This window comes from Salminus brasiliensis, chromosome 25 (genome assembly GCF_030463535.1).
Source record: "Salminus brasiliensis chromosome 25, fSalBra1.hap2, whole genome shotgun sequence".
In the NCBI taxonomy this organism is placed as follows: domain Eukaryota; kingdom Metazoa; phylum Chordata; class Actinopteri; order Characiformes; family Bryconidae; genus Salminus; species Salminus brasiliensis.
In genome coordinates, this window is record NC_132902.1 from 21,794,187 (window position 1) to 21,817,228 (window position 23,042).

General features: G+C 41.1%; 2 protein-coding genes across 3 annotated transcripts in view; one reads left to right on the forward strand and one right to left on the reverse strand.

Moving 5' to 3' along the window:
• mfge8a (milk fat globule EGF and factor V/VIII domain containing a) lies at window positions 1-17,980 on the reverse strand. Its single transcript, XM_072671652.1, has 10 exons — window positions 17,224-17,980; window positions 12,833-12,958; window positions 11,906-12,037; window positions 5,959-6,072; window positions 5,658-5,839; window positions 5,032-5,187; window positions 4,487-4,631; window positions 3,633-3,835; window positions 3,330-3,485; window positions 1-1,847 (listed from the first exon to the last, which is right to left on the reverse strand). Exons 1-10 carry the CDS (start codon window positions 17,300-17,302, stop codon window positions 1,704-1,706), a joined length of 1,437 nt encoding a protein of 478 aa, XP_072527753.1. The 5' UTR covers window positions 17,303-17,980; the 3' UTR covers window positions 1-1,703.
• The window catches only part of cpt1aa (carnitine palmitoyltransferase 1Aa (liver)), a 19,426-nt gene continuing 14,081 nt past the window's right edge, over window positions 17,698-23,042 (forward strand). For both annotated transcript variants that reach the window (XM_072671650.1, XM_072671651.1), the window contains exons 1-8: window positions 17,698-17,878; window positions 20,102-20,278; window positions 20,412-20,554; window positions 20,653-20,824; window positions 20,917-21,021; window positions 21,823-21,960; window positions 22,058-22,135; window positions 22,622-22,729. In XM_072671650.1, coding sequence (XP_072527751.1) covers window positions 20,138-20,278; window positions 20,412-20,554; window positions 20,653-20,824; window positions 20,917-21,021; window positions 21,823-21,960; window positions 22,058-22,135; window positions 22,622-22,729 — 885 coding nt within the window. In that variant the 5' untranslated portion in view covers window positions 17,698-17,878; window positions 20,102-20,137. The remainder of the gene's footprint in view (window positions 17,879-20,101; window positions 20,279-20,411; window positions 20,555-20,652; window positions 20,825-20,916; window positions 21,022-21,822; window positions 21,961-22,057; window positions 22,136-22,621; window positions 22,730-23,042) is intronic.

The window sequence follows — 23,042 nt, forward strand, 5'->3', positions numbered from 1 at the left end:
AGTACTTAAATCATTTATTAATGATGAGTCTGTTAAACAGAAACACACACTTCTTTTCACAAAAGGGTAAAAAAAAACACACACACACACACACATTACGCGCTACACTTCTGTCTGAATTTGGTTGTTGAAACTGTCAATAAATAAAAAGGAAGAAAATGAAATCTGAATTAAAAATAATGGAAAAATGCAATGAAATATACTGGATCTGCTAGTAATACAAGTGTGGCGGCTTCAGTGTAATATTGGGAAATTATTTTTTTAATCTATTGACTCATAATTCATTATAATAATCATTGTTTACATCTCCCTTTCTTGATCATACTCGTGTCTCAATACATATATTTGTTTTATATGTTTTTTCTACCAATTTATTGCACAATCCCTGATTACATCTCCACTGAAAACAGCAATGTGTTGAATTTGCTTGACATTATTTCTAAATGAATAAAATTGCTTACATCAACACAATTTACTGACATGTATCAATGATCTGATGTAAATAAGCAGATGTAAAATCGATTTATTCATGTGTGAATAATAAGCACCTCTGAATCAGGGGGATTCAGAGCATTACCGTTTTCAGTGTAGCCTCATTTATAATAAACGTCAAAATACACTGAACACACATGCGTTCTGCTTGGCTTCCATTCTCCGAAGCCTGACGGTAAAAATAACGCCCCAGGCAGCGAGTCACTGGACACTATGCTGATTACTGGAGGGTCAAATCTGGATGTGCTTGAAGGCACCATAAGGTCAAATGGCATCTTTCCAGATTAGCATCCCTAGAGTGGAAGTAACCTTCACAAGGATTCTTCACCAGATGCCACAGAAGAACCACTTTTGGTTCCCAACAATCCTTCCAATGGATGGAGAACAAAACAATTCTAAAGAAACTCCAAAGGAAATGTTCTAGGAGGACATTTTTCATCATGTGAATGTTCTTCAAACATTTTAAAGGTTGGTTATACTCCCAAACAGGGGTTTGACTTGGTTCTTCTGTGTGAAATTGCTCCAAGAACCATATGCACCTGCAACATTTCGAAGCAGGACGAGAAAATGATACCAATGGCTGGAGAACGTTCTTCTTCCACACTCTTAGAAAATAAAGGTCCCTTAATGGTTTCACAGATGTTCTTCAAACTCACAAATCTTCCTTACAACAGTGGTTCTGTGAAAAGCCGTCCATTTCAAAAATACATCAGGCAACCAAAATGTGGTTCTTCTCAGGCATTGCTCCAAATAACCTTTTTTGAGCACCTTTATTTTTAGGAGTGCATGAATTCTGTAGACTGAAACAGCCTCTAGAAAAGCCCAGAAATGGTGCAATGACTACAAAAGGTTACTGTGCCTGCAGGTCAATGTAAAACATGTTTCTTTCATTAACAGACAGTGTGTGCTATTAAACACATTGATATCTTTACTTCTTCTTACCAATGAAAAGTAAAAAGTGCAAGTATTAACATTATAAGCGTATTAACAGCATGAGCAGGGGAGCAGAGAGGAACGCTTAGTTAGAGGCCTAATGCCGTAAAGACAATGCAAAGTCAGCAGAGTTTACTCTACAAGCTAAACCCACCCATTAACAACAAACAGAGACTGTGCTAGCACCTGGGCAGTACACAGGTCAGAAGGAGCACTGGAGGGGGGCTGGGGGGGTCAGAAAGAGGGGTCAGACGGCCTCTGGTCCTCCACAGGGGTCACTAAGCATCGCAACCCAGGAGCTCCATCCGCAGAGTGATGCGTTCATGCCACTCCCAGGGCAGGAAGCGCACAAACCGGGCGAAGATGGGCGGCTCAAATAAGTTCTTTTTGTGAGTGTTGTTGTCGATGTTGCCTTGGAAAATCTGAAGTGGAAAAAAGAGAAGAAAGAGAAAAGGCTATTGTTATGTGGTGAGTCTATGTTGGGTGAAGAGCTGGTATTACACAAATGCTCGGTTGAGCAGTGCAGTTTGCTAGAGTACTGGAAGCATGAAGAGAGCGGTCATATGCTCACAACAACAGTCCCTAAGATTTTCAACAGAGGCCTTTCCTCAGGGAAGCCACCAAGTAAACCCTGATAAGGATCTTCAGAAGGAGAAACTGGCCATGAGCTCCCACAGAACCCAGTAAACTCTAAATAGAAAACTGGGTGGGGCATCTATCCACCTTATTTTTCAAGAAACAAGGTAGCTATCTTTGTTTACTGTGTTTAGAACCACAAGAGCGCATCCACTGACATAGATTACAACAGACATGCTGTCACAGGAATTGGAAGAAAAGGGGAATTTCATGTGAACTACAGGGTTATGAACACAACATAAAGAGATCGAAGTGCTGAGGGACGCTAGATAACTATCTGACGCCTTCTAAAGAAGAGGACCTGAAGACGCTAAATCTAAAACGCCCACTCAAACGGCCAGACATTAGCAAAATGAGCTCTTAGGCTAGTGTCTTACTTGATAGTCTCACAAACACCGACATGTCTGCTTCACCTGAGCCTTAGAATGTATGGACTTTTGGCTGGATGTTTAAATTTAGTGCCTTTGACCATAGACACAGGTTCTCTTCTCCTTTGGATGTCTTTCGGTCTGTCTGTCTGTCTCTCTCACTCTCTCTCTCTCTCTGTCTGTCTGTCTGTCTCTCTCACTCTCTCTCTCTGTCTGTCTGTCTATCTATCTATCTATCTACCTACCTATCTGTCTGTCGGTCTGTCTATCTATCAATTTATGTGTCTGTCTATCTGTCTGTCTATCTATCAATTTATGTGTCTGTCTATCTGTCTGTCTATCTATCTATCTATCTATCTATCTATCTATCTATCTATCTATCTATCTGTCTGTCTGTCTGTCTGTCTGTCTGTCTGTCTACCTATCTGTCTGTCTGTCTGTCTGTGTCTATCTATCTATCTGTCTGTCTGTCTATCTATCTATCTATCTGTCTGTCTATCTATCTATCTGTCTATCTGTCTATCTATCTATCTGTCTGTCTGTCTATCTGTCTATCTACCTATCTATCTATCTATCTATCTATCTATCTATCTATCTATCTATCTATCTATCTATCTATCTATCTGTCTGTCTATCTACCTATCTGTCTGTCTGTATGTGTCTATCTGTCTATCTATCTATCTATCTATCTGTCTATCTGTCTGTCTGTCTGTCTGTCTGTCTGTCTGTCTGTCTGTCTGTCGGTCTGTCTGTCTGTCTGTCTGTCTGTCTGTCTATCTACCTATCTGTCTATCTGTCTGTGTCTATCTGTCTATCTATCTACCTATCTGTCTGTCGGCCTGTCTGTCTAGGCTTAAGAGAAAAGTCATCAACAAAGCAGCATTCCAGACGTTCACTAACCTTGTCTGTTCTGCTGGTTTCCTCTTTAAGCACAGTCCAGGACTGGCCGTCATCACTGTGTGCAATCTTAAAGGCAGACACAAACTGCACAACGCCAAAGTCTTTGGCTCCCTGAGTGATGATGCCTGTGATCCTTTTAGGCTTCTCCAAATCCAACTAGTAACCATAGAATACAACACAGCTGGTTAGGCCTCACATCATATTAAACCATGTAAACACTGTGTAAAAAGAGTTCAAACTAAGCAATGGTTCAAATTACTACTCCCACATTTGAGGAAGTGTTTTAAAAGAGTGCCACATCACCTGAAGCCACTCTGTGCGGTTGTTGCTGGCGGCAGACCAAGCATTTGTCTTGCCCTGCTTGTCCAGGCGAGCAAAGTGGGGGAGCCAGGTGAAAGCATCTATGCCCCAGGTGCGGAAAGCACTGGAAGCTGATAGCTGGCTGTCTGAGATAAGACGAGACTTCATGCCCAGAGGATCGACGCAACCGACCGCATTAGAGTACACTGTAAACAAACAGTCGGAAGAGAGAGGAAATGAGAGGCACAGTGGGAAGAGATCAAGTAATAGTAGCCCTTGGATTAATTACAAACAGCACCTGAAGTGCAAGACTTCCATAGACTTCAGATCCAGCTGGAGTCCAGAATAACTTAGAACTGGTAATAAATAGGATTCTATAACTACAGCTATTGCAGTGATAATTTATGACTATTGTTTTGTAGGGATGTAAGAAATGATCAATATATTGGAGTATTGTGATACTGTACCAATTCCTAAAAATCAATCAATTCTTCCCCCCCCCCCTTTTTTACCCAATCTTGTACTGCCCTGACTGGACTGTCCCCGACAAGGACTGTCAATTGTGACAATTGTGCTCTCTCTGACTCCGGCTGCTGATGACAAATTGGCAGAATTGACCAAAAACATGGTAAAAATCTAAAATCTAAAAATATTTACTCTCTTCTTCTACTTACAAACCAAAATGTAGTTTAACTCAAAGTTATCAATCTGCACACTGGATAAACTGCTGATTCAATGAACTAGAATTAAGACATAATTCAATAAAATGTTATAAGAGATTTTTATAAGGTGCATTTAAGCCACAGTGGATCTAAAAGAGCTGAAAGGAACTGCTACTCTTAATTAAAGCAGATTACCATTGAGCTCGCACCCAATCAGCTCCAGGCGTAGGGTGCATGCTTTGCGGCACACCACAGGGACGATACGGATGTGCTGGGCCACAATCGGGGGATCAAAGAGGTTTGTCTTAGTGCTGTCATTATCTGTGTTCCCAACAAAGACCTGTGAACACAGCAGACGAGTAAGCAGCAAACTAACAGCACTGCTTCACAATGTATGGTAGTGGAAAGCCACCAATAAGCTGCTCAACTGCACTGTTGGAAACATAATTCTGTGTCCCTATAGGGGTGTAGGCAGGTCAACCCTCAGTTAACATTTAGTAAAAAAAATTAATGACTAATTTTAATAAAATCAATGAAATATTGTTCAGTTTGATTTGCATAGTAGGAAGTGCCCCACATATACACAGTGTTTTCTATTACAAGTATGTTCCTTTGCGAATGCTAACTGGTGGCAAATGGCTTTCATTCATTGTTAGCAACATTAGCATCTGTGACTGAACTGTCCCTTTAAAGAATAAAAGTGTGTGTCACCTCTAAATCTCATCACATCTGCTACTCACCTTGTCTTTCCTCTGGCTGTCAGCTCGGTGCACTGTGTAGATTTTGCCATCAAAGCTGGACGCCACCTTGAAGGCCTTGATGAACTCGGCCGTGCCCATGCGACTGGCTCCCTGGGTAATGATGCCAGTGAGACGCATCTTTTTCTGCAAGTCGACCTGAAATAAAGTCATCGTTCTTTATTAAAAATCCAGACAAGTAAAGATAGACTACATGGACAAAAGTATTGGGACACCTGCTTCTTGATTGTTTCTTCCAAAATAAGGCTATTAAAAGGAGTTCATCCTGCTTCTGTTGGAGCAACTGTCTCTACTGTCCAGGGAAGACGGCTTTCTACTAGATTTTGGAGGAGCACTGCAGTGAGGATTTGATTGCATTCATCAACAAAAGCAATAGTGAGGTCAGGATGTTGGATGATGATCACCACCCCACCTCATCCCCAACTCCCTGACTCATCCCAAAAGTATTGGATGGAGCACCATGTATCATTCCAGAGAACACATTTCCACTGCTCCACAGCTCAATGCTGGGGGGGGGGGCTTTATACTCTAGTAGCTGAAGGAATCCATTAGAAGGGGTGTCCACAAACATTTGGACATACAGTGTATTGTATGTATTTCTGACTAACCTCAATCCAGGGATTTTTGTCATGGGGGGCGGAGCTCCAGGCGTTGACTATGCCCTGGTTGTTGAGGCGGGCGAGTTCAGGACCCCAACGCTGCAGCCCCAGGATGCCAAAGTCTACTGATGAGGCTGAAATCTGGGACTCCACAATACCCCCTCCTTCCATTCCCAACAGAGAGATACAGCCTGCCACCAACAAAAACACATATCAGCTCCAATACTGTGTAATATGCGATATTTAATACTTTACTGTGGATTATTGAACAGATACTAATGCCTTATTATTAATTCACACATATACTTACTTAACTGGCATTGCTTCCCTACGTAAGGCGATGGGCACAGGCAGGTGTAGTCTCCATCTAGATCCCGGCATTTGCCCCCGTTCTTACAGGGCTGGTTGGCACAGTCATTCACATCTATGAAAATCACACAAGACTCAGTCCCAATACACAACTTATTTATACACAGTCTTCTGTGAATGGGTGGACATCAGTGACACTAATATGAAAGAGAGCTGAGGTGAAGGTAAAGGCAGTAAAGGTAAATTTGCTCCAAGAAGCATTTAATCACATGTTATTGCAGAAGGCCGCAAATGAGCCCCCCAACGAATTAAAGTGTGTTGTACACTGTACGGTGAGCATCTGGGCCGATCACAGTTCAAGATACGTGTTTCTGTGGGTGTCTGGATTTGTATATTTCGAACTCAACAAAAATATGTTTTTTTGGTCACTAATACTGGGTAGGACCACCCATTGCTCTCAAAACAGCTCCAGATCTTGTTATCATGGATTCCACAAGCAGTTGGATGCAGCTGCAGATGGTCAGCAACAACACTCAAATAGACTCTGGCATTCAAGCAACGACTGGCTGTTATTCACAGGCTCAAAGTGTGCCAAGAAAACATCTACAACACCATTACACCACCACCTCCACCAGCCTGGACTGTTGACACAGGGTTGGGTCCATGCATTCATGCTGTTGGCACCAAATTCTGACCCCAACATCTGTGTGCCTCAGCAGAAACCCAGATTCATCCGATCAGGCTATATGCTTGGTAAGCCTGTGGCCACTGCAGCCTCCGCTTTCTGTTCTTGGCCGACAGATGTGGAATATTCCTCCATATTAGTTTACTCTCTATAGTTGGTGTGAGACTGAGCTCAAATAGGACTGTTCCCATTATGGTAAAGTTGGTAAGTATGGTAATTTTTTTTTTTTTTTTAATCACATATGATCATGAAAGTGGATTTGAACCTTGACCTGAAAAGCCTGAAATTTGAACGCGCACCCCAAGCAGGATTTATTAAGCTACAGGTCAGGTATGTGTAGGAATATGTGCACTGCTGAGTGATGCCCTAAGAAAGCAGCACAATGCTGAGGCTGTGTGCTTTTGCAGAAAGACACAGGTGCACACTCTCTTACTTTTGCGGAGCCTCTGGCCTGCTAGGCCAGTGCACGCTCTGTGGCCAGCTGTGTGGGATGGGCAGCACACAGAATCCCCCCTCCTAAATAAGTCACAATAGACTGTAAAAGCAGCAGGCCTGGAGAAAGTAAATAGGCGCTGGTGGCTCTCAGTGAACTGGGAAGTGGTGTTCTCTTTACGCAGAGCAGATGTTGTGGCGCCTAATGATTACATTGAAACAGGCGGCACTGTAGGAATGTGGTGACGCACAAAGGAAAGCCTGGGAATGCTCCAAGCAGACAGTATCTCGCTCAGGGGTCATGACCTCAGATAAAACCCTGGACAGACTGAGGAGCAGTCCAGCACCTGCAGAGGGCAGGATGAGCGGGGGTATTAGGAGATCTTTGGAGAAGCTAACATTTAGCTGTGGTGTATTATTTGGCAGACCAACGTCTAGGCAGGTAGCTGTAAATTAGCATGTGAAGGCTAGGTATTTGCCTTTGGTCAGTGCATAATGTGTAAATACAGCTCTGTACTGTTTCTGGGGTGCAATTTGTGGGTAAACTGTCATCGGAACAAAAGGAAAACGCAAATCCTGTGATCAAGTTGTGCATTGTGGTGTGTTTGCAGTGTAGAATCTGTAGAAAATGCCAAAAGCATCTTAGTCTGACTCTGAATGCTCTTTTTTATTGCTGTCATTGCTAAAGTTGGCTTGTTGTCCCCCCATGCAGTTACCAATACTCACCACAAAGGGGCAGATTTCAGCTTTTTGCTTTAACGTGTCACAAGGCATTAAAAAGGCAAACCTAAAAAGGCTAGTTTTCTTGTCTTTTGTCATACACTATATGGACACAAGTATTGGGACACCTGCTCATTCATTCACCCTCCAAAATCAAGGGTATTAAAAGAAGAGCTTATCCTGCCTTAGTTGGAGTCACTGTCTCTACTGTCCAGGGAAGAAGGCTTTTTACTAGATTTTGGAGTATAATTGCTGTGATGATTTGATTGCATTCAACCACAACAGTGTCAGTGGGGTAGGGATGTGGGATAATCACCACCCCAACTTATTCCCAGATCCCCAACTCAGCCCCTCTAGCCCACACCTGACATTAGGCAGCATGGTGCCAAAAGGCTCTTGTTTGTCTGCTTCAGAGAGTCCTATTCTATTGGCAATACTTCTCTAAAGGGACTAGACGAGCTGTGTGGGACCTTTCATTCAAATGCATGGTCTTAGACGGTGAGCATATGTCACTGCTTAGCATGGCCTATTCTTAAGTGTGCTGTTTACAGACCATTCATTAACTAAACCTGGTCATTTGACTTCCTATACGTTACAGACCCAGCTGTGTGCAGAGTGGCTGTGTGTGCAGAGTGTATATACTCTAATAAACTGTGGATTCTTGTGATTCCTCAGTTTCCAGGAGCCTCTTTTAATGGAAGGGTACTTGAGAATAAGCAGAATTTACAAACCCAGCTGTGTTTTACTGGCTCTGTGTACATATTAGCAGTATATTAACTCCAGTAAATAGTGGATTCTGATGATTCTTCAGCTCGAATGGCCTTTGGAGGCCTCTACTATGAGTGAATGGAAATCTTGACATTACATTACAGTGTTTATAACCTAGTCTGAAAAAAAAAGGTCTAAGGTCTAATGTTAGCTGGGACATGCGTGACACCCATTCGGAAAAAAACAGCCTGTGTTTATCACAGACACGGCAGTCAAAAGCCCAAACACGACACAGAAAGGCCGTAATCTAAAAGCCAGACAGCACCTCCGCGTCAGCACCTGCGGCAGTTGTGGAGCACTGCTTTCTAAACTGCTAAGAGGATTGAAGGAAACTCAAAACAACTCCAAGCCCCCAACACACACACACACACACACACACACACACGGTCTTGCTCAGTCTGGGTCAGAAGTGTTTCTGGTTATGAATGAAAGCGGCGTGAGGCTCTAAAAGTGCTAAAAACAAGGGAGTAAATCTCTTAGTGATGACATACACGTACAGTATATGGACAAAAGTATTTGGACACCTGCTCATTCATTGTTGCTTCCAAAACCAAGGGTTTAAACACAAAAAAGAGTTTATCCTGCTTTTGTTGGAGTGACTTTCCACTAGATTTTGCTGTGAATTGCTGTGAGGATTTGATGGCATTCAGCAACAAGAGCATTAGTGAGGTCAGGATGTTGGATGATCACCACTCCACCTCATCCCCAACTCCCCAACTCATCCTAACAGTACTGGATGGAGCACCATCCATCATTCCAGAGAACACAGTTCTTCCACTGCTCCACAGCTCAACGCTGGGGGGCTTTATACCCCTCTAGCCCATACCTGGCATTAGGCAACATGGTGCCAACAGGTTCATGTGTGTGTGTGTGCATTTGCACATCTGTGTCAGCAAAGGGTGCAACTTAAAGTAGCTGAATGCATTCATTAGATAGGGTGTCCACAAACATTTGGACATAGAGTGCTTTATTCTCTCTGAGGACGATTGCTTAACTCATACAGGGCCTAAGGTTTGTGGCCTTGGTTTGCACTGTGACGTGTGACCCGGTTGTTTGTGCACATGGTCTCAGCGCTCATTTGAAAAGACCAGCTTCAGAATAAAGCTCCTTCCTGAGCTGTTCTTACAGCGTTCCTGGACCTCACTGAATCTCCTCATTATGTTCGATGGAGAAATATGTTCTGGAACCTTCTGGACGGCCAAACGCCCAGACTGGGATGTACTAGGCTACTTTAGCATAAAACCTCTTAGGGGTTTATTAGAGCTTGGCTAATTGCACTGAAGGTGCCTCTATGGCTGGTTCTCCTGGCTGAGACTGGACGAGCTGCTATGACTGCCAGCAGAAGGGACTACACAAGACACAATAGGATGCTCTCTCACTTGCCATACTTGATCCAAAGTAATTCTCCAACACAAAGGTGCAGCTAATACAGTTCAAAAGCTCTGTGAGGTTCAGATAAACTGCTACACGTCTAAAACCTTCTAAAAGCCGTGATTTACTGACTGCGATTGACTGTCTTCTAATCCTTCAGCATAACCCTTACATTTCTATGAAGCTTTGAAGATCTGCTCACAGGTCAGCATTTTGTGATGAGCAGGGATGCTGAGGAAGGATTTGTGGAGGATCGGTGTAGCTCCTAAGTTATTTTAGGGTTCAGTACAGACAGTAGGGCCGAGAGTGTAGGTTCTAGGAATAAGCCTCTGAAAGACAAAGTAGTAATTCTAAAAAGGGGTGTGGTCCAATGCAACTAGGTCATTTTATGCTCCCTTAAAGGGACAGTGCACTGATAAAGATAACTTACACCCCCCAAAAAATGGTTGATTGACCAAGACATGTTTGGCATCTGAACTTTGCTTCTTTGGTTTTGCATTTAAGCCACACTAAATGTCCAAATGTTTGTGGACACCCCTTCTAATGAATGCATTCAGGTACAACAGGACTCCCTGGAGCAGACAAAACATGAACCTATTGGCACCATGCCTAGAGGGGTATAAAGCCCCCACAGTATTGAGCTGTGGGGCAGTGGAACTGTGTTCTCTGGAATCTGAGTTGAGTTGGGGATGAGATTGGATCCAACATCCAACACCCCGAACCTCACAAACGCTCTTGTCGCTGAATGCAATCAAATCCTCAAAGTAATGCTCCTCCAAAATCTAGCAGAAAGCCTTCTTCACTGGACAGTAGAGACAGTTACTCCAACACGAGCAGGATGAATGTTTTTAATTTATTAAAAATAAAAGAATGAATTACAATGAGCAAGTGTCCCAATACTTTTGTCAATGCAGTGTAGCATTCTAGCTAGACCTTTTGATTCGTTTTTGAATATAAATCATTCAGGACCTTTTTGAACTTTCCTCTGGGTGTTCTTTAATGTTCTTCAACAATGTTTAATAGCCTTGTAAACAGGGGTTGAGGGATCTTTAGTAAGGCAACGGTTCTAAATACAGCCATGACAACTCCAAGTAATCAATTGGAGGCTCAAATACTTCTTTGCCAGGTTAAAGGGATCTTGAAAGTGCTAGAAAACCTTTAGTAGATGACACCAAAATGGGTTTCACTCCTGTTACCAGTCAAAGAACTCTTTTTCAGTACTTATAAGTGTAACTTTACCACCGTACGTTTGACCAAAAAAGGCCATTTCAACATGGTGGTGTCCTTACTCACTGTCATGAAATTGGAGCAGCTTTGTAGCTTGCTGCCCATTCAACTGACGTATCTTACAGGGGCTATAAAATCACAGAGTCTGACACAACTTACAGAGTGCAACGTGCCGAGACTGGAAAATAATAACAAAGCTTATTTCAACTCCCTTTAGTTACAGTCCTCCCTAACCACAAGGGCAGCTCCACATCCTGGGTGTGGCTGTATGAGCGATCTATACGGGCAGCTGAACATCTCAAACTGAAAAGAAGGAAGCCCTTAAAAAAAGAGAGAGAGCCCTGTAGCAGCAAAGCTCCTGCTGTAACTCAATGGAAAAGAGTGTATCATACGAGTGCTGCTGATTTCCGAACTGTGCTGCTCTGCTGAGTCTCCTCTAAAATGATGCAGACAGCATATGCGATTACATGAGTGCCAGCTGAAATGACTCATAACATAAATAAGCAAACTGCTGTAGGAACATTTAAAGATGGAAATCAGATCTGCCCTCCATTCAATTCATTTCACCACCGTTCCTTTATTTTCTACTAAACTGTTTCTGTACAGGGCTTTTTACAACTGATCGTCTCACAGAAACAGGTCTACACTGGACCTTTCAGGATCAGAAAGACACCTGAATGTAATAAAATCCTGTTGTTGTAATCATCAGTTCCTTATTCCAGAATTAAGGAGGCGGTATACTCACTGATCTGGCAGTGGACGCCCTCAAAACCAGGTGGGCACTTGCAGATGTAGCCGTTAAAAACATCTCCTCGTCTGGAGTTTGAGATCACCTCGCAATCGCCATCGTTTTTACATGGGCTGGGGCTACATGGACCTGACAGCACATTCAGACAGACAAACATTTAAAACCAGCATATTTTCCATCATTTCTCTATGAATCAATTATGTACAGTCTTAAAAGTAAACACATCTCAAAGCTGAACTATGTTTTTTAGTAGAGGTAGTAGAGAAATTCTGGCTTTATTTTATTTTGTATTTATTTACTTCCCCCAATTTTCCCCAACTACCCAACGCACTCGTTCATACTCTCCTCCTATCACATTTAATGCTCCCAACACTGGCAGGGTGAGGACTGACACATGCCTCCTCCATCACATGCACAACCACCTCCTTTTTGTCGAGTTGGCTAGCCCGGCGAACGCCCATGCTGGCCAGCGTCACACTGAAGTGATGTGTGGGGAGAGAGAGAGCAAGCCATCTACCCATACAGAGAGAGCAAGGCCTACTGTGCTCTCTCAGGCTCTGCCTGCTGATGGCAAGCAGCATGACCCAGGATTCAAACTTCAGGTTATAGTGGCAGCGCCTTAGTCTGGCGGACCACTTTCAGCCGAAATGATGGCTTTAACAGCTTAACTGATGACCTCACATGTGGAAACCCCTATTTGGTTGTACTCGTACTGAATTGTGCGGTCCAACCGCAGTGTGAACCAAAGCTTTGTGTATCATTACACCATTATTATATATTTGTATATAGTATTTTTGTATTGTGCATTGTGGGACTACTACACTAACATGCTAGTCTTGCTAGACTATTAGACAAATCCCTTACTATTGAGTTACCAATCCCACCCAGCAGTGACCCGTAGGCAATGGCATGGCTGTTAGATACCGTTCTCTGTGGCATTGCAGGTATCCCCTGCAAATCCTTCAGCACAGATGCAGAAAAAAGGCTCATCTCCCACGCCGGTCACACACGTGCCTCCGTTATGGCACAAGTTCACCTCACAGTAGTCTCCTATCGGGGGAACAGACACATAAACACGAGTAAACAAGAATTCCAGATATGTCAGGGTTGATGCAGGAGTGGGCCAGTCATTCGAAGCATGTTGGGTTTGGGATTGACTGGCCCTGCATGCTAAGTTTCGTGAGAGAAAAAGAGACAAATGAGAGGGGAGTGCTTTTCACGCTGCTCAATTCAGGCAGCGCACAGGACTGTACAAAAGGGTCTGAGCTGTGAGCCGCATGGCCAATGGGCTTAAAAGCCTCCCCAAACACTGAGAGTGACCACAAGTTTCAAACAGCTCATAAAGAATTTCTCAAATAAAACCTTAGAAGTGTTTAATTAAACTGTTATAAACATGCTGTTTTTAGTACTGTGTTTTTAAGGTGGCTTTAGTTTACACTGGGACTTGTGACCACGTTGTTTTTGCACATGGTTTCGGTAATCCTTTAGAAAGCTCTCTTTTAAAATGACCTGCTTCAGAACAAAGCTCGTTCCTGAGCTGACCTAACTGAACCTCCTAGTACCTTTAAAGTTAAAACCAGCATATTTTCCATCATTTCTCTATGGAATCAGTGATGTACAGTCTCAAAAACAAACCCAACTGGGTGAAGAACCCAAATTTGGTATTTCGTCCAAATTCTGGCTTTATTGTATTTTTTTGTTTATTTTTTTCCCCCAATTTGCCCCAACTACCCAACACACTCGATCAACTCCTCCTATCGTATGTAATGCTCCCAACACTGGCAGGGTGAGGACTGACACCTGCCTCCTCCATCACATGCACAACCACCTCATTTTGTTGAGACGGCTAGCCCGGCGAACGCCCATGCTGGCAAGCATCACACTGAAGTGATGTGGGGAGGGAGGGAGAGAGAGCCATCTACCCATACAGAGAGAGCAAGGCCTACTGTGCTCTCTCAGGCTCCGCCTGCTGATGGCAAGCAGCATGACCCAGGATTCGATCTTCAGGTTATAGTGGCAGCGCCTTAGTCTGCCGGACCCCTTTCAGCTGAAATTCTGGCTTTAACAGCTTATCTGATAACCTCACATGTGGACATGTGAACTATGTTTTTAGTAGAGGTGTGTGAGGGTGAAGAACCCAATTGTGGCATTTCGTCCAAATTCTGGCTTTATTTTTTTTTTTGTTTTATTTTTTCCCCCAATTTGCCCCAACTACCCACTCGTCCATACTCTCCTCCCATCACATGTAATGCTCCCAACACGGGCAGGGTGAGGACTGACACATGCCTCCAGTTGGCCACATTGTCGAGTCGGCTAGCGGACGCCCATGCTGGTCAGCATCACACCACAGCAGGACAGGCAGAAACTGTGGCTGTGAATTGTAAAGGAAGGGGAGTCTGAATCATAAGGAAATTAAAATGTGATTTTGAGCTGCTACATCCCCCACAGTGCACGGGTCATTTCTAGCATAAGCGTAGCAAGAGGGCCGCACCGCACATCAGCAGTAGTGTTATACAGTCTTTTAGCACTTCTGTCTATTCGTGTCTCATTAAATCAGTCGTAAACTCAGCGCTGTCCAACTTCTATCTGTGGACGTGTTTCCATGGTGAAAAGTACTGCATATTGCATTGTTCTCAACTGGCATCGCTAACGATGCTAAACTGGGACAATGCCAACACTGCTAACCTGGGATAAGTAGGACATGTTTTTTTTGTTAGATTCGTAGTCAAACCAGCTGTGGTAAACTCCAAAATCTTAAGATAACTTTTTATTGGAAATGTTGAGAAATCGTTTACACGTTTAACTACAACTCTGTGAACTCGGATGTGCCGATCATTCCCAGCTTATGTATTATATATTATGTATTAGGTTTGAGATTATATATCAAACCTGTACATTTTAAACAGTGCAATATAGTTCACAGAGTGTGTATAGTGTGTGTCTAATGGGTGTATAGTAAATGTATAGTGTAAGGTAATGTTCATATATTCTATATTTCTATATTTTGTAAATATCTGTGTTGCTTTTTTACTACCGTAAGAGACTATGCACCAGGTTTTTCGCTCATTTTTACACCTGTGTAATGTGACGTGACAATAAACTCTGGGTCTGCTCCTTTCAGCAAGTGATGGTTACAAGCCACTGGATGCTGTGAATTTCTCATTTTTTCCCATGTAGTTCCTTAACAGTAGGTTTAGGTTGCTCAGCAATGTAATGAACATAACGGTCACAATGCGGGATTAATACCATGAATCCAGAATTCAGTATGTGTGTGTGTGTGTGTGTGTGTGTGTGTGTGTGTGTGTGTGTGTGGAGATTTAAACACAGCTCAGCCGCTCACACGTTTGTTTATGAGACCGATGTTGACGCATATTGATAATGAGGAAGTGTCCGAATTTCTGCGCTACTCAATAAACTAAACAGTCTTTCCTTCTGAAGTACTACTGGAAGTACTAAATACTAAAGAGGAAGTAGGGCTTAATTTTGGACACAGCCACTACGTATAACTTCAACGTTAATGGGCGGGGCTAAACGAGTAAGTGAATATATGTAAATTCAGTTTTATGACATCATAAAAACAATGATTAAAAAAACCTTACATACATGTGACCACTTGTAAAAACTGCTCACATATTTTTAAAAAGTAAGGAAAATCTGGTTTTCCATGATATGCGACTTCAAAAGAAGCTTGACATAATATTAGGTATAACCTGGAACTATAAGCCGAGCCACAAAGTATTTAGAAGCATTTATTTTTAAACGTGTCCAAGTTTAAGCACGAACAACAAGCTACATAACATGCGTGCATGAGCAGGGATGCTGGTGAAGGATTTGTGGACAATCTGTGTGTCTCCTGGGCTATTTTTGGGTTCAGTACAGACAGTAAGACTTAGAGCACAGGTTCTAGGAATTAAGCTCCTGTAAGACTTAGTAGTAATTTTAAAATAGGGGTCGGCCTAAAGGAAATAGGTAACTTCATGCTTCCTTATAGGAAAACTTCAATGATTAATATAATTTACCCAATTATCCCCTTAATACAAATGTAGTTGAGCAGTGAGGCAGTCTGACAATGCTTCTTCAGTTTTGCACTGGAGCTATAAAGCTTATGTATGTCTATGTCGCCGAAAACCTATCATACATAGACTTACACAGACTTATGTTAGTCGCATAGCTCCAGAGCACAATCACATTCAGACACCAAACCAAGTCCTGGGTAACTAACTGTTAAAAGCCATGTAAATTAGATTTTTCAGAAAATACATATAGTAATGCTAATGGGAAAATACAGTAGTAATGGGCACAAAATCATAATGTTAAGCTTTGATAGTTTACAAATATGCTCTAAAGAGTGACTTTTTTGTAAAACAGACTTGTTGAAGAAATACATTTAGATTTATGCATGAAATATATATTATGTGTAAAATATAATGGGTCACTGACTCATTTTTAACTCATTTGCATCATTAATGTGTCCTATGGTCCCAAAACAACACATTTTAAGATACATTGATTCTCAAAAACATGAGTGAAATCAGAAGGGTTTTTTTGATTGAACAAATGCTTAACAAAAATAAATAAATAAATAAATAAATAAATAGTTAAAAAAACAGAAATATATATATATATATATATATATATATATATATATATATATATATATATATATATATATAACAAAATGTAGGGAAAAAAGATTAGAAAATATACAAATAGCATGAAAACTATTAAGCTCCATTGTTCAGCTTTGTGTAGTGTTATTTATTTAACAGGCAATTGTTAATAATAATAATAATAATAATAATAATAATAATAATAATAACAGTTAAATATTCTCCCCACGACTTGTTGAACTTGACTCAATAAATGTGAGTCAAACTGTGATTTTTTCTTCTTTCAAATCCTTTAAAACTGAATTTGAATTTACTGTAATTTAATGTATTTAATTTACTGAACCATGCTCAAGATAATTTTAAGATTTGGCTTAAAATTAAAAAGCATTTTTTAACAACAGGTCCAGGTTGACCAAAGACTTGTTTAAGCATGTACTGCACTGACAGTTCTTAATATATATTTTACAATATTTATACATTTATTACACATTTGTATCATATGGGGCAGTAAAATGCCATGTCCCATCAACATCCCAGAGCATTAGTCCTATTTCAAAACTAGTATCTACTGGCATAAATAAGAGACTAAAATATTTTATTGGCTAATACAAGACTTTTAAGTTTAGTTCAAATAAAAAAAGGCTATAGAAACTTTATGACACAGAGCACTACCAGGCACTGATGCAGACCAGTGAGCTGACTTACCATTCACCCAGCAAACACAGCACAGGACTAGACAGGCGAGCGCCACACCAGAGGAGCGATGGGCACCTCTCATCCTCATATTGGTTCACTACTTCTGACAGCTTCTTTCCACTGAAACGTGTTTAGTTTTCCAGGGCTTTGACGTCAGAGCTCTGGTCTTCTGCTCAGGCCCTTTCTGACCAATGCACTAATCCCCTGCTCCGCTACTTCTCGTGGAAGTGGGTCGATGAGGCCACCTCCTGGACACCTCCTGGACACCTCCTGGCCACCTAATACGGACGGTATTAGTAGCATCCAGTCCATTCAGCTTTAAAACCGGCCTTTTTGAGATCCACGTTGGCACAATACGCAGAAATCACGGGTTAAAAAATAAACAGAGTGGATATTGTTCTGTTTTCCCTTTTTTTTTTCGTTGTTTTGAAACGGATGCGCCTGCAATCCCACTCCGCGCCGCTGAGTGGCGCTGCTGGGCTCTTTTCCGCGCTCCCCTCCCAGCGTAGCGGCGTAGTGGTGAAACCGCTGTTAGCCTCGGCGAGCTTGGGAGCCTGAACTCGCGCCAATAATCGATAGATTAATCGTTTAAATTCATGCATCTGCTGAATGTGATTGTCAACGTAAGGCTGCTGCATCCGTGTGTTAAATAAAGCGCCTGAAGGTGAGTGACACGTCGAGTTGATGGAAGTAAACACGGGGGCTGGGCTGGGCTGGGCTGGGCTGGGCTGGCTAATATCAGCGTGATCTGACGTTATCCGACGTTATCCGACGTTATCCGCTCATCAGACAGAAACCCCGTTCATTACTGTCTTGATTATCCTGGGCTCAGATTTTCACCGGCTTTGCCGGACGTGACTTGGCTGTTTTCGGTTGTGGTCAGCAGTGTAATGGGGGGAGAACCCAGCACCCACCGCTGCTCTCCTGCCAGTTGTTCCTCTGCTGTTGAGGTCGACGGGCAGCAGCAGCAGCGGCGGCTGATGTTCCGGGGTCATGTTGACCCACTGCATGTTTCCCATCTGAAAGTAGGTAAAAGTAACATTTCCCCCCGAAAACATTATCTTTAGCTCCATTAATATTCATTTTAGATGCCCTAAAGTATCAAGGATGAAAAATCATATTTAGTTCCACTAATGTAATCAATAACTCACTTAATGCAATCAGCAATTCCCTTAATATAATCGATAATTGTTTTAATTTAAGCAATATTCCATCCATTTCATCAATAATTATCTTATTTTAATCAATAATTCATTTCATTTAATCAATAATTATCTTAATGTAATCAATTATTCCCTTAATGTAATCAATAATTATCTCAATTTAATCAAGAATTCCCTTAATGTAATCAATAATTATCTTAATGTAATCAATAATTCATTTCATTTAATCAAGAATTCCCTTAATGTAATCAATAATTATCTTAATGTAATCTATTATTCCCTTTATTTAATCAAGAATCCCCCCATTTAATCAATAATTATCTTAATGTAATCAACAATTCCCTTAATGTAAGCAATAATTATCTCAATTTAATCAAAAATTCCCTTAATGTAATCAATAATTATCTTAATGTAATCAATAATTATCTTAATGTAATCAATTGTTCCCTTTATTTAATCAAGAATCCCCCCATTTAATCAATAATTATCTCAATTTAATCAAGAATTCCCTTAATGTAATCAATAATTATCTTAATGTAATCAATAATTATCTTAATGTAATCAATAATTATTTTAATGTAATCAATTATTCCCTTTATTTAATCAAGAATCCACCCCATTTAATCAATAATTATCTTAATGTAATTAATAATTCCCTTAATGTAATCAATAAGTCCCTTAATTTGATAAATAATTATCTTAATTAATAAATAATTCCCTCTGGGCTCTTTAGTTAAACTAAGGGTTCAATTTGTTACATTAAAATAATTATTTATAAAATGATGGCAATTGTTTACTAAATTAACATGATTATTTATTAAATGAAGGGAACACTTTATTGCATTAAAATATGATTTATTAAATGAAGGAAGTGATTCATTAAATTAAATGGCCTTTTTAATCAATGTGTTAAAACAAGAGAGTGATTTATAAAATTTAAACAATTATTTTTTTGTTATAAATAATGGAGATCATTTATTAAATAAAAATATTTATCTATTAAATTAAAAGGATTTTTTATATATATAAAAAAGTGATTAATGGGGCAATGAAGTGTTAAAACAAGGGAATGATTTATAAAAAAATTGACTAAATGAATTATTAAATCAAGGGAACCTTCCAGAGTGCTTTAGGGGCTCTTTATCAATATAATCAATATGTAGATTGTTCACCCCTTACAGATCATGGTTTACTTTTACAATTTGACCCTTTTCTGGATGGTAGCTGACTGTCCTGCTGCTGCACCTGTAGTATACTGTTGTCTAGTGAACCCCTTTAGATTTCTGTGTTTCACACAGTGATGCTAAAATGTGTGTATTGCACAGTTGAATCATTGGATCCAGTAAATTCAAGCAGCTTCCTGATCACACTATGGCCAAGGGACAATGGCTCCTCTATAGGAAAGCTATAGGGACTTTTTGGCCAGGTTCATAGAATGCCTTCTGTTGTGCTGTTTACTGCTTCTTTTGTCCATGCAAGGCCTCCTTGACTGGTGCTGTCCATGCTTTTGGCTGATCTGGTAGTCATGTGGATTCACATGCTAGTCAGTCTGTGTATTTAGTGAGGCCATGGGCTGCAGATCAGGCAAAATCAGATAAAAGGAGGGATGCTGACTGAAAACCCTGGGTGCACAGCCGCTCGTTTCCAAGATATAAACATTATTATTAATTCTATTCTGAACACCAGTGACCTTCTCTCTCTCTATATCTCTTTTTTTCTCACAGACTGCTGTCCTTTGGTGACCCTGTGCCCCAGTCAGCATGGCAGAGGCTCACCAGGCTGTAGCCTTCCAGTTTACCGTCTCTCCTGATGGTATTGATCTGCAGCTTAGCCACGAAGCTCTGCGCCAGGTCTACCTGTCAGGTGTCCACTCATGGAAGAAGAAGTTCATCCGCTTCAAGGTGCTCTTCACCCACCTGTGCATTGAGTCCTTATACACCTGCTATTGCATTCCTTTAATTTTACGGCTCAGGAGACATGGAAAATATTCCAAAAAATGTACATTGATATTCCCTGTTGGAAATGTGTCCACAGAATGGCATTATGAATGGAGTGTACCCAGGCAGCGCCCCTGGGTATATGCTGGTGCTAGCAGGGTACATGGGAAGGGCGAAATATGCTCAACTGGACCCCTCCTTAGGCCTCTTCCTTAAAGTTGGGAAGTACATACCAGTGAGGTAGGGCTGGCTTTCGCATCGCAGATCTCCCATCACCTCAGACATCTGTTTAAAGTTATCTGGCATTAACAGATGTCTGCTCTCGTTACTCTGTGCAGTAAGTACATGTCCCTGGACACCCAAAGGACTGTGGGGGGTATCCTAGTTGGCACAGGGCTCTGGGTGGCCATCATATTCACCATGAGGAACGTCCTCAGGAGCCTGCTGTCCTGGCATGGTTGGATGGAAGGACGCCATGGCAGTATATCCTGGAAAACACGTGTTTGGTTGGTGAGTAAGCCAGTCGATGAGATTTTTAGCAGCAGCATCTTTTGTGCAGGTTGCTCTTTTTTATGCTGAAATGTGTAACGCTGTTTTTTAAGGTACTTGTGAAGATTTTCTCTGGGATACAAACACCAACCTTATATAGCTTCCAGACATCGCTGCCACACTTACCCGTGCCCTCTGTGAAGGACACGATGAGACGGGTAAGACAGACCATTTTTTTGACTTTGTAAAGAATATAGTTGTCAAAAAATGCTTAATTTGATGAATTATTAATAGAGAATTATTATAGAGCTGGGCAATATGACGATATTTTATTGTATCGTGATGAATTTTTTTATCGTGATGACAATATGCTTTTCTAAGTATATCGAGGATACTGTTAGTGCTTAATAAATGCTGATCAGCTGCAGGTTTCATTAAAGGCAGTGTAATTAGACTGGTTTAATTAGATAAATTTCAGCAGATGATGAATTAAAAAATACTGTATTCAGTACAGAAGAGTCTCTGAATAGTAGTTTATAAGAATCTGTCGCTACTGATGTGTTTAGTCTGTAATTACATGCATCGTGATAAATTATTTGAATATCGTGATATAGTAATTTAACCATATCGCCCAGCCCTAATTATTGATTGAATTTTGATGGAGAATCAGTCAGCACATACACGTAACATTATTGGTTTAATATCGACAGTTCTTTGATTTTGTGTTTTCAGAGTTATCTTGGTATTTGTCCCCTAAAGTAAGAGGTACAGCGTGTGATGTGTATTAACTCCCTAAAATGCACTCTGTTGGGAACTGAGTTCATGAACTAGACTAACAATAGCCTGTGTGAAGACTAGACCGCACTTTCATACACAGATATATGCTGTTTTTGCCCGAACACTGTTCCAGAGACTGGACCCCACTGCCCAGTTTATTCAGTGTTTGTTCTGCTTCAGTTCTGGAGTCGTTCTCGAACTGCAGTTGGCCACTGAATAAAATCACAAACCTGTACCAACAGTATCTGGAGTCTGTGCGCCCTCTTCTGGATGATGTGGAGTACAAAAGAATGGAGGAACTTGCTTTAGACTTTCAGAAGAACCTTGGCCCCAAACTCCAGTGGTACCTGAAGCTGAAATCCTTGTGGGCCACCAATTATGTAAGTTTGGTTATGTATTTATTTATGTATTATTTATTTATTTGGGGGGTGGGGGGTTGGTATCTCACAATCACTCACATTTGTTGCTATTTTACAGGTCAGCGATTGGTGGGAGGAGTATATCTACCTTAGAAGCCGAGGCCCAATCATGGTCAATAGCAACTATTACGCAACAGTAAGTTACATGCCGAACGCCACACCACGGCCGACCCAATCCTTTGTGAGGCCCTAAGCAGATTTTCATTTGAGGCTCCCAATACCACCACCACCACCTCAGCACCAGATGCTTCATGATTTCATAGGGAGATGGAGATATTGTGCAATACGCTGAAGCACCTGGGCATTTATCAACCACTCATGCAGCGCATTTCTGCATTTGCCCAACAGTGGCAGCAGAACAGCGGAAATTAACCTAGTATTGGTGTGCCAACTATGAAAATAAATGTATATAAAAATCATGTTTATTAATACCATTTTTAAAAATTATTTTTACAATATAAATGGGTTTATTATGATATCTTGGTGCTCTTGGGGGGGCCCCTTGGTGCTGTTGGGTCGTGTAATTCGAGTGCGCCACACAATAATACCTTTTCTGAAATATGTCATGAACATAATGCCTGCATTCTTTGACTCTCGCCCTCAACAACTTCTCTCCCTCTAGGACTTCCTCTACCTCTTCCCCACACAGCTTCAGTCAGCGAGGGCTGGGAACGCCATCCATTCCATCATGCTGTACAGGAGGAAGCTGGACCGAGCTCAGATAAAACCGGTTAGAGTTTATTCACAGTTTAAGTTATTAAGATGTGCAAATAAAAGAATGTATAGTCAGTATCAATAACTAGTAATATAGTGATATAATAGTGACTAGTAATGGTAGGCCTCTTAAGCTGTGCTACTTAATGTATCATCACAAAAGAAAACAACAACAAAAAACACATTTCATGATGAATGCTTCTAAATTCAATTACTTAATACTTGTTTGTTTGTTGTTGTTTTTTTACATTAATCTACATTGGAAGATGAAATGTTTTTTTTCTAGCCTTTTTCTGTGGAAATATCATTTGGATTTCAAAGGCTAACTT

Bases quoted from the DNA above. Each gene is read 5' to 3' on its own strand.
- mfge8a (XM_072671652.1), bottom strand. From the start codon at position 17,302: ATGAGGATGAGAGGTGCCCATCGCTCCTCTGGTGTGGCGCTCGCCTGT. The intron at 5,840-5,958 runs GTAAGTATATGT...TGTTGGTGGCAG, and splicing joins AGGGAAGCAATGCCAGTTAA to GCTGTATCTCTCTGTTGGGA. The intron at 1,848-3,329 runs GTTAGTGAACGT...TTTCCACTTCAG, and splicing joins AAACCAGCAGAACAGACAAG to ATTTTCCAAGGCAACATCGA.